We start from the raw sequence: 15,278 nt of genomic DNA, 5'->3' as shown, positions 1-15,278 counted from the left end.
CTTATGAGACTGACAGGCTGATTCTAAAATTCATAGGGGACCCAGAATAACCAAGACAATCTGAAAGAGAATAAAGTTGGAGGACTTACACTTCCCATTTTCAAAACCTCCTATAAAGCTGCAGTAATCAAAGCAGTGCAGTGTTGACATGCAAATAGACAGGCAGAATTTGTGGTACAGATTTGACAACCTCCAAATCAACCCTCATATTTATGGTCAGTTGATTGTTTTACTAGTAAGAGTACCAAGACAATTCCACGGTGAAAAAGTATATTTTTCAACAAATGGTACTAGAAGACCTGGATATCCACATGCAAAAGAATTATATTGGATCCTTACTGCAACCATGTACAAAAATCAACTCAAAATGGACTGTAGACTTTGGTGTAAGAGCTAAGCTGCAAATGGTGGAAAATACTGTCCCTCTTCATGATCTTGGGTTAAGCACTGGTTTATTAGATGTAGCCTGAGAAAACACGGGTAACAAAAGGAAAAACAGATGGATTGTCAGAGTTTAAAAGTTATTTTGTGCCATCAAAGGACAGACACTGTTAAGAATGTGATAAGAAAACCCAGAGTGAGAGAGAAAATGTTTACAAATCACGTGTTTTGAGGCAAGACTTGTGTCCAGAGTGTGTAAAGAGCTCTTATAACTCACTAATACAAAGACAAATGCCTAGTTTAACACACAGGCAGAAGTTCTGTATAGACACTTCTCCAGAGAAGATACACAGGTGGCCAGTAAACACTAGAAAATCTGTGTAGAGTCACCAGTTGTCAAGGACATGCAAATCGAAACTGGAGTGAGGTCACTTTACACTCACTAGAGGACTGTGACTTTTAAAAATCACAATAATAATAGCAGGTGTTGGCAAGGATGTGGGGAAATTAGAGCCTCACAGGGGGCTGGTGGGAATGGAAAACAGTGGTGCGGCCACCGTGAAAAGAGTTCGATGTGAAAACATCACGGCTCTGTGTAACTTAAAGGTGGAGTTGTCATATGATCCAGCAGTCTCACTTTTGCATAAATACTCAAAAAAGTCAATCCCAGGATTAAAACAAAAACTCGCACAGAAATATTCATAGCAGCCTTATTTACAATAGCTCAGAGAGGCAGAGACAGCCCATGTCTGTATTAACTGATAGGCAGACAAAATGTGGTGTGTCCATACAATGAAATGTTCTTTGGCAGTAAAAAGGAATGAAATACTGATATCATGCTACACAGGGTGAACCCTGAAAACATGCTGAGTGCAGCCAGACTCACAAGGCCAGGTATTGTATGATTCGATGTGTGGTCCATGTCTAGAACAGATGAATCTGTAGAGATGGTAGCTAGATGTTTGCTGGGCTGGGAGGGAGGGGCTTGACTGGAGGTGGGTGATTGTTGAGAGGATTTTTCTTCTTTTTTTTCCTCTATTTAGGGCTGTACCCGCAGCATATAGAGGTTCCCAGGCTATGGGTTGAATTGGATCTGCAGCTGCCAGCCTACACCACAGCCACAGCAACACAGGATCTAGGTCATGTCTGTGACCTACACCACGGCTCACAGCAATGCCAGATCTTTAACCCATTGAGTGAGGCCAGGAATTTAACCTGTGTCCTCATGGACACCAGTCGGGTTCATTACCACTGAGCCACAATGAGAACTGCCTGTTTTTGCTTTTGTTTCCTTTACTTTAGGAGATGGATCCAAAGAAATATTGCTACAATTTGTGTCAGAGTGTTCTGCCTATGTTTTCCTTTAGGAGTTTTATGATTTTTGGTCTTATATTTAGGTCTTTAATCCATTTTGAGTTTTTTTGTATATGGTGTTAGAGAATGTTCTGACTTCATTCTTTTACATATAGCTGTCCAGTTTTCCCAGGACCACTTTTAGAAGAGACTGTCTTTTCTCCATTGTGTGTCCTTTTCTCCTTTGTCACAGGTTACTTGACCATGAGTGCATTTGTTTATTTCTGGGCTTTATTCTGTTCTGTTGATCTGTGTCTGTTCGGGGGCCAGTACCATGCTGTTTTGTTTTTGTTTTTTTTAATTTTCAGTCTGTTCTTTTATTTACTAATATACATTTAAAATTCATCCATGTTGTTGCACAGATTGATAGTTGATTCATTATTTTTTGTTTTTTTTTTTTTAATTATTTATTATTATTTTTTTCCCACTGTACAGCAAGGGGGTCAGGTTATCCTTACATGTATACATTACAATTACATTTCCCCCCCCCATGCTGTTTTGATTACGGTGGCTTTGTAGTGTAGTGAATTCTACCAGACATTTAGAGAAGAGCTAACACCTATCTTTCTCAAACTATTCAAAAAAATTGCAGAGGAAGGAACACTTTCAAATTCATTCTATGATGCCGTCATCACCCTGATACTAAAACCAGACAAAGGTGTCACAGAAAAGAAAATTATGGGCAGTTCCCTGGTTAGGACTTAGCACTTTCACCACTGCAGCCCAGGTTCAGTCCCTGAGATCCCACATCAAGCCCCTGCATGCTGTGGTCAAAAAAGAGAAAAGAAAAAATCACGTCCAGTATCACTAATGAATGTAAATGCAAAAGTCCTCAACAAAATACTAGCAAACTGAATCCAACAAAACGTTCAAAGGATATACTACGACTTACCTTGGGGTGCAGCAGGTTAAGAATTCAGCATTGTCACTGCAGCAGCTCAGGGTGCTGCTATGGCTCGGGTTCTGTCTCTGGCCAGGGAACTTCCACATGCCTCAGACACTGCCAAAAATAAAAATAAGGGTACAGCATGATTGGGTGGGATTTATCCCAGGGATGCAAGGATTCTTCAGTATCTGCAAATTAGTCAATCGGTGTGATATATACCATGTTAACAAGGATAAAAACCATACAATCATTTCAGTAGATGCAGAAAAAGCTTTTGATAAAATTCAACACCCTGAGAGTTCCCATCATGGCTCAGTGGTAACAAATCCTGCTAGTATCCATGAGGATGCAGGTTCGGCCCCTGGCCTCATTCAGTGGGTTAAGAATCCAGCATTGTCATGAGCTGTGGTGTAGGTCACAGACACGGTTCAGGTCCCGAGTTGCTATGGTTGGCAGCTACAGCTCCAACTTGACCCCTAGCCTGGGATCTTCATAAGCTGCATGTGCACGCCTAAAAATAGACCAAAAAAATTTTTGACACCCATTTGTGATAAAAACTCTCCAGAAGGTGGGCATAGAGGGAACCTACTTCAACATAATAAAGGCCACATATGAGAGACCCACAGTGAACATCATACTTAGCAGTGAAAGCTGAAATCATTTCCTGTAAGGTCAGGAACAAGACAGGATGTCCACTCGCTACTTTTATTCAACATAGTTTTGGAAGTCCTAGCCACAGCAGTCAGAGAATACAAAGAAATGAAAGGCAACCAAATTGGAAAAGAAGTAAAACTGTCACTGTTTGCAGATGATATGATACTGTACATAGAATACTCCCAAAGATGCTACCAGAAAACTGCTGAAGCTTATCAGTGAATTCAGTAAAGTTGAAGGATACAAAATTAATGCATAGGTATCTGTTGCATTCCTATACACTAACAGTGAAAAATCAGAAAGAAATTAAGGAAACAATCCCATTTACCATTTTTTCAAAAAGAATAAAATAGAAATAAAAGAAAATTGATGAACTGAAAACAACACAGATGGAAAGATTTACCATGTTCTCAGATTGGGAGAATCAATATTGTTACAGTGACCTACTACACAAGGCAATCCTATCAAATTACCCATCGCATTTTTCATAGAACTGGAATAAACATCTTTCAAATTTGTGTGGAAACACAAAAGACCTTGAATAACCAAAGCAATCCTGAAAAAGAAAAATGGAACTGGAGGAATCACATTCCCTGACTTCAGACTACACTCCAAAGCTGCAGTAATTAATAACTTTAATTTTAAAAATTTACATTTTGAGGACTATATTACATAAAACCTTAAAGGAAAATATACTTGGATCTGGTATCGTTACAAGCCTACTGAAAAATATTCAAGTCCTTTTTCCATAGGCACAATCAGCCAATGCAAAAACATATTCCCTTCAGTTTTTCATACCACGTGGTGAATTGGTAACTAACTACATGTGTGTAAGGTTCGTTCTCTGAGTTCCTCTCCCGGATGTGTGTTTCATAGGTGTCAGTCACGTTTTTTGCCCAGAGACAAAGGGGAGTATGCCCAGTTTTGGGATGTTGAGTGTCACCCTCTTAAAGAGCCTCACCTGAAGCACACCTTGAGGTTCCAGCTCTCTGGACAAGTGAGTGTTTACACTGAACTTAAGTCGATTACGGGGTGTGTTTCAAAGACACCAGGTAGAACTAGCATGAAAAACTAGCCTGAAAATGCAAAGTATGTTCCTGGTGTTACTATTATATCATTAATTCTGTTGTAGATTCTTCACCTGAGTCTTTAGTGTGTGTTTCTATTGGCATGTTAGAGGTCTGGGTTTGGCTCTGTGAAATCCGTTTGCCTTAATTAGGTAAGATTGTGTGTGGTGTGTAAGAGACAGACAAACAGTGCAAGATAAAGCATTTGTGATTAGAGGAATTTAAAAATCTTAAACCTTCTTTTAAAAATTGTGAAGGAAATAGTGGAATTCAAATAGGGAAATGTCCATATATTTGTTTCTCCTTCTCCACCCTGTGATTTTTTTTTATACAGAGTGTCAAAGCAGGACTTGAACCTGAAAATGCACGCATGTCCACGAATGGCCTCATTAAAGTCAATAATGTAATGAAGTCCCAAAGACGAGCTGAGTCAGAGGCCTCGGTCCCCATTCCTAGGTATGCTGCTCATTCTCATGACTCGTCGCCCAGGGGTCATTGAGGTGTGATTACTGTGAGAGATGGCCCAGGGGCTTACCTAGGACTTGATGTGTGTCCCCCATTCAGTCAAGGCCCAGACTGCTCCTGTGGCGCCTCTGTAGCCCATCCCACCCTAAGCAGGTGCTCAAGACTGTTCTCCCAGCCATTGGCCATGTCAGCTTGTTGAACTTCCTGCTTGTGGTTCCTTCACTTACGGTGACAATTTGGGGCTCATTCAAGCTGAGTGTCTGCAGCTGTTCCTTGTTGTTGACCCTGCACTGCCATGTGAACACATCACAGCTAATTCACTGTGCTTCTGGCATTTAGTGGCTTCTGATTTGGAACCCTTTTGAATGAAGGCGCCATGGACATGTTTTTTTCATTTCTTTTTGGTAAAAATGTCTAAGGGTAGAATTGCTGGGTCGTATGATATTTATTTACCTTTAAACTGCCAAATTTTCCCCAAAACAGCTATACCATTTTATTTATTTATTATTTATTAGGGCCGTGCCTGCAGTGTATGGAAATTCCCTGGCTAGGGGTCGAATCAGAGCTGTAGCTGCTGGCCTGCGCTCTAGCCACAGCAACTCGGGATATGAACTGCATCTACAACCTACACCACAGCTCACAGCAACGCCAGATCCTTTAACTCAATGATCAAAGCCAGATTGAACCCACGTCCTCATGCATACTAGTCAGGTTTGTTATTACTAAGCCACAATGGGAACTCCCTAAACCATTTTATATTCTCAAACACAGTATATGAAAGTAGATTCTTATTTTATTTTTTTGCTTTTTAGGGCCGCACCTGAGGCATATGGAGGTTCCCAGGCTAGAGGGTCGAATCAGAGCTACAAATGCTGGCCTACACCACAGCCACTGCAACACAGGATCCGAGCCACGTCTGCGACCTACACCACAGCTCACAGCAATGCCAGATCCTTAACCCACTGAGCAAGGCCAGGGATTGAACCCACAACCTTATGGTTCCTAGTCGGATTTGTTTCTGATACGCCATGATGGGCACTCTGAAAGTAGATTCTTAAAAACTTTAAAAAAGTATGTTATAGCAACAGCATATACAACTTAAATGATAATATTTTAATGTATTACCTAATACTTAGGGCTGACCTAGATCTGAGGGAAGATGCTTGTGAGGAAAATGTATGTGAAATGCCTTCTGGATGTGATGTAAATGAGGTCACACACACATTAGGGGAGCAGGTAATGCGTCTTAGGAGAAGCCTGAGATCTGAGGGTCTGTGTTGTCAGCACCGCTGCCAGGCCGACGGGTGCCTGCTGCCAGCTGGTCCAGGAGAGGGACTTGGGACCAGAAGCAGGGCTGCTCTGACCGGGTGGTGACGTCACACTAACAGGCTCCTTGACAGTCCCAGCAAGGATGGGAGGCAGTGAATGGGAAATTTGAAGAGTAGCTTGGTCTGTCATATCTGGGGAGACACCCCCCGCCCCCGCCACCGCCCTGAAAGGGGACCTGTGTAAAGGACCAGGCTGGGGATGGCTCCTGAGCATGAGGGTAGCATGTAGGGGCAGCGTGCAGACCAGCAGGCTGAGGCTGGGGTGTCTGGACAGCAGGGCATGCCGTCCAGTGATGGGATAGATGAGTCTTTGCAGGCTTCTCACTTGGCTGTGGTAGGGGCAGTGGGAGCAGACCTGCTGCTAGCCGGGGCTGTGTTCACTAGGTTTGGGATTCAGTTGGTGTTGGGGAGGACAAGGAGGATGGAGAGAGGGCAGCAGTGTCAGGTCAGCTCTGGATGGCACCCAGACACGGGGTCTACATGGAGGGCTAGGCTCGCAGAGGAAGGACAGCAGCGGAGCCTGTGTTTGGGGGACAAAGGTCCTGGAGTTAGCCAGAGGGTACACGTGGGTGGGAGGGCAGCCAGGGCCGAGGGGCTGGGTGTGGGTGTGGACCTGCTCCGGCTGCCCCAAATGGTCCATCCTGTGACTTGGAGGCCACCCACTGACTATGCTGTTTGTGAGGTGACCACAAGGAAGGGCAGCTCTGCCCTTGAGGGGCTCTGGGTACAGGGGCAGGTGGTGCCCTGGGGGCCCTACTGCCTGCAGTTTGTCTTAATGCAGACAGACCAGGAGTTAATATATGCAAAGAGTTAGTTACTATGGATTCCAGATAATTAACTTGAATCTTGTTTCCATAGCAGGCAGCTGGACCTAATTCACCATGGAGTTTATGCCCCACAAGACGTGTATCAGTTTCTGCAACGAGAGTTGGAGAATCGAGGACGTTGAAAGTTAATTTGCGAAATAATTCTTTTATTACACACTCGGTAAGTTGGAAGTAATGCTGAGGGTTGTGGGAAAGTAAGTGTATTCAGCTCTTTGATAAAACATTTCCCTGATAATTAGAAACTTGTTTTATAAATTTGTTATAATAGTGTATTTTTTAAACACCTCAACTACTGTATTTAAAAAGGAAGTTCAGGACAATTGGAAACATTTAGTATTTGTTTTCATTTTTTAATGTTTCCTTTTGTTTTCTTTTGTACCATCACACCACCATGTTTATGGATAACCTTCACTCCAGTCAAAACTAGAATAAACTTGGACTTCCCTGGGGGCTCAGTGGAGTGAGTAACCCGTGTTGTCACTGCAGTGACCTGGGTCACTGCTGTGGTGCGGGTTTGATCCCTGGCCAGGGAACTTCTGCATACTGTAGGCAGACCAAAAAAAAAAAAAAGAAAAAGAAAAAAAATAGAGCAAATGCATTAAAATTCCTTTAAGTGTGTTTTGTTTTTTTGGGGGGGGGAGGGGGGTTTTGTCTTTTTGCTATTTCTTTGGGCCGCTCCCGCGGCATATGGAGGTTCCCAGGCTAGGGGTTGAATCGGAGCTGCAGCCACCAGCCTACACCAGAGCCACAGCAACGCGGGATCCAAGCCGCGTCTGCAACCTACACCACAGCTCACGGCAACGCCGGATCGCTAACCCACTGAGCAAGGGCAGGGACCGAACCCGCAACCTCATGGTTCCTAGTCGGATTCGTTAACCACTGCGCCACGACGGGAACTCCAAAAAATTCCTTTAAGTGTGTTTTCATGAGCATTTGTTATTTTACCTAATTTTGTGTCTATACATAAATTGACAACGTGTGTCTTTAAAAAAACGCGTGGTATATTGATTTAAGTATGCACAAATATCTAACTTGCATAACTTCAGAAAGTGTTTCATATTCAATTCCAGCTGAAGTTTTTAAGTCCCAGAGAGCCTTTCTACGTCAAACATTCAAAATATTCTTTGAGGTGAGTTTATCCTGAATCCAAGTGCTCTCATCCTGGTACAGGACCCTGAGACCCCTCTTGGGGGTTAGGACTCTGAGGCTGCCTTCTGTGCAGGCCTACCGCCCAGCACCGGGCTTGGATCTCCACACAGGAGGGGACAAGCCTGCAGGGAGACAGGCTGTGCCCTGATGGTGTGGTGGAGGTGGCCACCCAGACTTGGTGCAGTGTTGGGACTGAGCCTGTGGCTCATGTTTCCCAGTGTTATGACAGCTGTAAGCCTACATAGAACCTTAACTGTCTTGCGATTAATTTTTGCATCAAATGTAATTTTCACTCTGTTGAATCACAGATTCAAATTTTTCCTAATTGGGACAAAAACTTCCCCAGATTCACTGGGAAAATTTTATTACCCTATTTTCTGGTTATCATTCTTCAGGTAAACCTATATTGGGTCTCGTTCTCTTGTCGTCCTTGTTAATTTTCTTTCTTTTTTTTTTTTTAATGTGTTTATTTTTAAGGGGTGTGTGTGTGTGTATTTCCAAGTTTATTGATATAACTGACACATGGTGGGTGCTGTGTAAGTTGAAAGTGTACAGCGTAATGATTTGACTTACATACGTCACGAAGAGATGATCACAAGTTTCATGAAAACTATCGTCTCATATAGATGCAAAATTAAAGACATAGAAAAAAATCTTTTTTTCCTGTGATGAGAACTTCTGAGATTTATTCTCTTGAACAGCTTTTATATATAACGTACAGCAGTGTTCAGTATACTTGTCGTGTTGTACATCATGTCCCTAGCACGTACTTATCTCACAACTGGAAGTTTGTATTTTTCACAGTCTTCATCCACTTCCCTCTCCCCACCTCCTGCCTCTGGTAGCCACAGCTTGGATCCTTTTTCCCTGCATTTGTTTTTGAAATACAGCTGACCTACAGCACTCTGTTAGTTCCTATTTTTCTATACATTTCACACTGACACGCAGTAAGTCTAGGGTGATACACTGCCATGCAGAGATGTTAGCAGAGCTGCTGACAGTGTCCACACCAAGTTCATTCATTTTGGAACTGAAGTTTCCACCCTTCATCTTCCTCACTGGCATGTCCCCCCTGCTCCCCTCTCCCCTTTGGCAGCCTGTTCTCTAGGAATATAACTCTATTTCTGTTTCGTTATGTTTGATCATTTGTTTTGTTTTTTTAGATTCCCCATATAAGTGAAATCACATCGTGTTTGTCTCTCTCTGACTTATTTCATTTAGCATAGTACCCTCTAGGTCCCTCCTTGTTTTTACACATGACCAGATTTCACTCTTTTGTGGCTGAGTAGTGTTCTACTGTATGTATGTGTCTGTATACCACATCTTTACCCATTCATCTGCCGATGGGCACTTGGTTTTCTTCCCTAAGATACCTTTTCCCATCCCCTCACTTCCAGTCTGGTGTGTGTCTTTAGATCTGAAGTGTGTCTCTTGTAGGAAGCATATACATGGGTCTTGTTTTTGTATCCATCATTCAGTCACTTTTGATTGGAGCATTTAACTCATTTACATTAAAATAATTATTGATAGGTATGTGCCTGCTGGCGTGTTGTTAGCTCTTTGGGGGTCTTGCTAGTTTCTTTTCCCATGTGCTGTACATAAAGGCTGAAATCTAACCTGGGGTGTCCCTGTCGTTTAGAATTTTCACCATTGGGCTCTGTTGTACTTAACACTAAAAGTAATTTTACCTTCATATTTGAATCTATAATTAAACCATTTGTCATTATAGGATCTTTCATTTTAGCATCAGGAGGCTGTCCCAGAAACATGTTCTGTTTTGTGAAAACTTAGCTTGTTTGCAGACATTCGAGGCTGTTTCTGAGTTGCTCAGCCCAGCAGGGCTGACTCTGAAGCTTGTGTTGGCTTCTAGATACTGGTGGATATGGGGGGGGGGGGGCGGGTGGGGAGGGCAGATTTTCCACCACCTCTCCTTTCTTTCCCTCCCCTCTCCTGTGTGCTGTGAAACCTGCTTCCCCACAGCCCAGCCTCAAGGCACAAATTGTGCAGTTTCAGCAATGAACAGATCTAGACTTGATTTCTCTCAGCCTTGTTTCCTCATTTGTAAATGGTAATGCTACTGGCAGCATGGCCTTGTTTCAGGAGCTCAGGAGGCAGCCTGTGAGCGCATCCCAGGAACACCCAGTGGTGAGGAACACCCAGTGGTGAGGGGTCCTCAGCAGCACGGGGAAGCCATCCTCTGCAGGGGGCTGTGGGCAGGACCCACGGATTCGCACAACATCTCATGGTTTCATGTCAGTGATATCCTGCCTGGTCCTTCTGCAGGTACATGGACAAGAGGGGCCTGAGTTCAACACGCTCCAGGCCCTGCCCTCCAGCTTCTCTGCCCTGAGCTATGTCTCCCCTAGGCCACCAGAGAACCCCTGAGCAAATATTTTTTTATTAACCAAATTTGAACAGTTTGTATCATTTAAAATAGCATTACAAGATACATTTTGTTTGTCTTATATACTTAGAACATGTTATTATTTAAAATGTTTTTAACTTTTTATACTTTGAAATTTAAATAAGGTAATTTTATACTCCACTAGTGGCAGGTACTTGTTATTCTACTGCATTTCCAGAAAATGTTCATCCATATTCTGGAACTTAGAATAAATAGTAAAGTTACAGATTCCAGCATCAGCTTTAATATTTAGGGGCAGTGGTTCAGTATAAACTTAATGAAATACAAGAAAACCATGTGTGCAAAGCAGTAACTCTGACCTGTTTAACCAAGCAAAGTAAGCTACATCATAGAAAACACTTCTCTCGTGACCCATGTGTAGGCTTAAATCTTACGTACAGGGAGGCAGGAAAGTGGTTTCTTCATAATGTAACACTCTGGCCAAGGAGCAGACCTCTGCTTGCCTGAGATTTCTGGCACAGAGCTGGGCAGTGGGACTTGTGCTCAGGGAGGGCTGGAGGGCTTTTGTGCCCATCCTGCTGGTGGGAGTGACAGCCAGCCTGTCTGGGCAAGTGATCGTGGGCTTTGAGGCCCTGAGCCCTTCCCAGCCCCTCAAGATCACATCGCATTCCAGACAGGTGAGCCACACGCATACTCCTGGGGAAGCTGGCTTCAGTCACAAGTGGGCACCTTGCCCAGGCTGTCGCAGGCCTGCAGGTGACTATGCAGCCGCAGAGGTGGTGAGCGAGGGCATGTGCTGGGAACAGCTGCATGCCTGGGAAGTGGGGGACTAAGGAAGGTAACGGAAAAGTTGGGAGCATTGATGAGCAGTTTTTTGGTGAAGGTTCTTTTTGAGGCTCTAGATGATCATCTTTTCTTGTGTCTTTTTTAAAAGAATTTGTTCATGTTCCCGCACAGACCCCAAGCATCTACTGTTAGCTGTTTATTTAGGTTTCATCTGTGCTGAGGTGTGGCAGCTGCTGTGTGCCCACAGGCTCCGCCGAATTGCTGCGCAAGGCAGGGTGGTTCTCCAAGTTGCAGCCAGGAGAGCAAAGCCCTCCTTTAATTAGAGGAAAAGAAGGATTCCGGTTACTGTAATTTGTAGGTTTGGCGCCACACCCATGCCTGCACACTCCCCTCTCTGCTCCCGCTCCAGTTCCTTGGCTGTGAAATTCTTCCTTGGCTGGTGGAAGGTTTTGAATTAGACCTGGGCGTTGGTTTCGGCACTGGAGCTGTGTTCTTTTTTTTTAATTGAAGTATAGTTGATTTACAATGTTGTGTTAATTTCTGATGTACAGCAAAGTGATTCAGTTATACATATATACATGCATTGCTTTTCATATTCTTTTCCATGATAGGTTACTACAAGATACTGTATATAGTTCCCTGTGCTGTACAGTAGGACCTTGTCCTTTATCCATTCTAAATCAATAGTTTATATCTGTGAATCCCAGTTCATCCTCCCCCACCCCACCTCCCCGCTGGCAACCACAAGTCTGTTCTCTCTGAGTCTTTTTGTTTCTTAGATATGTCGATTTATGTCCTTTTTTAGATTCCACATATAAGTGATATCATATGGTATCTGTTTTTCTTTCTGACTTCACTTAGTATGAGAATCTCTAGTTGTATTCATGTTGCTGCAGATGGCGTTATTCCATTCTTTTTTGCGGCTGAGTAACACTGTCGTATACATCTACCACATCTTCTTCATCTATTCATTTGTTGATGGCCATTCCAGTTGTTTCCATCTTGGCTATTGTGAATAGTGCTATGAATGTATGGGTGCATGCATCTTTTAGAATTATGGTTTTGTTTGGCTATGTGCCCAGGAGTGGGATTGCTGGGTCATATGGTAGTTCTGTTTTCAGTTTGTTAAGGAACTTCCATCCTATTTTCCTTAGTCCTGTGCCAACTTACATTCCCACCAGAGTGTAGGGGGTTCCATTTTCACTGGAGCTGGGTTCTTAGTGGCATCCCAGTCTATTCACGTGTTTGTAAATCTAAAGCAGATGATACATGTTTGTTGTAATATATTTTTTCAAAACACTCCCTCAGGTAAATACAGTGTTCTGTATCCATATTGTTAGTAATGGGATCTTCTAGAGATTTATTTTGAGATATTTTAATGTTTTAGTAATTTATAAGTTACAAAGTCTCATAATTGGGCATATTGTACTATATCATTCTGAGGATTGAGATGCTAACATGAAAGAGAAAATTGTAGTTTGTCAATGCCATGGATAGGTACCTCCTTTTTTCTCTTCTTTTTTTTTTTCTTTTTATTGCAGCACCTGTGGCATATGGAAGTTCCTGGGCCAGACATCAAATGAGAACTGCAGCTGAGGCTTATGCCACAGCCACAGCAACCCTGGATCCTTAACCCACTGAGCCAGGTGGGGGATCAAACCCACATCCCTACAGAGACAACATCGGGTCCTGAATCATCTGAGCCACAGAGGGAACTCTGGTGCCGCTTTTTTTTAAGGCACATTGTTTTTTGACCTGGGGAATATGGTATATGTATGCATGGGGTGGGGGGAGATGACCCAGACTTTAGATATACATATTCTACATTATCAATTATATCAGGAAAAGAGTTTTGAAATACTTAGACTGTTCTCTAGCCTACAGTGCTGTTGTACCCAAGAGGCCGCACTGTACTGATTTAATCAGGAAATAAGCTGGAAACAGCAGCACACATCAGTTGCAGTTGTTAGCTCTGAGATGAAACTAAGTTATCTTTCCCCAAGGAAAGTCTAGAAGCTGTAAATTTTCTGGAGTTCCAGTCGTGGTACAGCAGAAACGAATCCGACTAGGAACCATGAGGTTGCGGATTCGATCCCTGGCCTTGCTCAGTGGGTTAAAGGATCTGGCATTGCTGTGAGCTGTGATGTAGATTTCAGACACGACTCGAATCTGGCGTTGCTGTGGCTCTGGCATAGGGTGGCAGCTGTAGCTCTGGTTAAACCCCCTAGCCTAGGAACCTCCTCCAAATGCTGCAGGTGCGGCCCTAAAAGCAAAAAAATTTTTAAACTGTAAGTTTTCACTTAAATGCGGGTAAAACAGAAAGTCGATAACACCACGTGGGCTGTGGTGAAGTGCCTGCATCATTAAGAATAAAGGTATATTTCTTAAAGTTTGGGGACTTCATTACATGAACAAAAACAAACCTTCCAGTATACTATGTGCAAACACAGGGCACTCATACCTGGCGCATGAAAATCTGCAAATAAATTGTCATAAAGACTTTCATAGGGATTTTGGTGCACACCGCAGAAGCTGTGAGCTACGGTGCAGCAAGTCCTTGGGTGGGTGGGGACCCAGGGTGCTGACGAGTGGGGGCGCTGGTGGGGACCCAGGGTGCTGACGGGGACCCGGCACGGTGCTGATGCCCCTCTTCCCACAGGGCCCAGCACTACATCAACATGCCCGTGCAGTTCAAGCCCAGGTCCACGGGCAGGTTTGAGGCTTTGCTGGTCGTGCAGACAGACGAAGGCAAGAGTGTGGCTGTCGGCTGATGGGTGAAGCCCTTGAAAAAAGTTAACTGGAAGCTTTTTGCAAAGTAAATGACATACATTATATCTTGGTAACTTTATTTTTTCTGCACTACAATTATGCTCTTGTATATATTTTGTATGCTAAATTGGATGTCTGTAACTAGATTTTTCTATTTCAAGAAGGCTAATCCCGAAGACCTGACGAAAATAATCATGTGTCTAACCTACAATATGTATGTAACTTTTACAGGGGAAAAAGAGTTCTATTTTTGCATTGATTATGATATCCTTAGTAAATATGGCATATATTTTAGTTGGTATATCCAGAAATAACTTAATTTCCACTGAACTCGTCTTTTTTTTTTTTTTCTTTTCCTTTTTAGGACTGCACCTGAGGCATATGGAAGTTCCCAGGCTAGGGGTCCAATCAGAGCTGCAGCTGCCCTGCCTACACAACAGCCACAGCGAGACTGGATCCTCAACACACTGAGCAAGGCCAGGGATCAAACCTGAATCCTCATGGATACTAGTCAGGTTTGTAACCCACTGAGCCACAGTGGGAACTCCTGAACATGTCCTTTTTTTATATGATGTCAAATAGAAATTAGAATGTCACTTTTCCTGCTAAATTTACAAGCTCCTGGGTCTCTTCTATGGGTTTTTTCTCCATTATACAGTTTCATTTTCTCGTGATGAATTCCTTCTTTGTCTTTTGTCTCATCATCCAGAGAAGAAAGGGAAGCTTCCTTTCAAGAAACTTTCTCCAGAGTAGGGACATCTCTGTGTTCTGTGCGGACACGTTGGAGAGGCTGAGGATGTATTTTCAGAGAGCATTTATTGAAATTAAGGCTGGACGGGCAAACTCCAGGGTCCAGTGTGAAGGCGTCACAATCATGGCAGGTGGGGAGAGGGTGCTTAGCCAGGCCGAGCCCTCCTGTGCTGACACCTTGAGCTTTGGGAAGGTGGCACGTTCCCTGGCTTTACCAGGAGCCTGGATGATAGCTCTCCTTTGGGGCGGGCAGACCCCAGATTGTGCAGCAGTGTTGGGGGCACTGCTGGGTGTTGGGGATGCCAGAAGGACCACAGGGCTGCTGGGGTGTCGCCAAACCCACCACCTTAAGAATCAAGACCTGAGCCTGAGCTGCACATCAGCCATGTGGGTAAATAATCACAGGTGAAGAGTAGAGACTCCAATGACCATTAGTCCTTTGCGGCTAAAGCTGATCTCCTGAGATGTTTAATTTTATGCCCAGGTTAAGATCTGGAG

General features: G+C 43.5%; 1 protein-coding gene across 1 annotated transcript in view; it reads left to right on the top strand.

Annotated features, from left to right (window-relative positions):
* Window positions 1-14,360, top strand: part of CEP192 (centrosomal protein 192) — a 126,132-nt gene extending 111,772 nt beyond the window's left edge. The window contains exons 44-46 of the mRNA XM_047791468.1: window positions 6,993-7,121; window positions 8,032-8,090; window positions 13,921-14,360. Of these exons, the coding sequence (XP_047647424.1) occupies window positions 6,993-7,121; window positions 8,032-8,090; window positions 13,921-14,032 (300 nt within the window). The 3' untranslated portion in view covers window positions 14,033-14,360. The remainder of the gene's footprint in view (window positions 1-6,992; window positions 7,122-8,031; window positions 8,091-13,920) is intronic.
* The last annotated feature ends 918 nt before the right edge of the window (window positions 14,361-15,278 follow it).

This window comes from Phacochoerus africanus, chromosome 8 (assembly GCF_016906955.1).
Source record: "Phacochoerus africanus isolate WHEZ1 chromosome 8, ROS_Pafr_v1, whole genome shotgun sequence".
Lineage (NCBI taxonomy): Eukaryota > Metazoa > Chordata > Mammalia > Artiodactyla > Suidae > Phacochoerus > Phacochoerus africanus.
The sequence above is the reverse complement of the archived record's forward strand: the minus strand, read 5'-3'. Positions and strand labels throughout refer to the sequence as shown.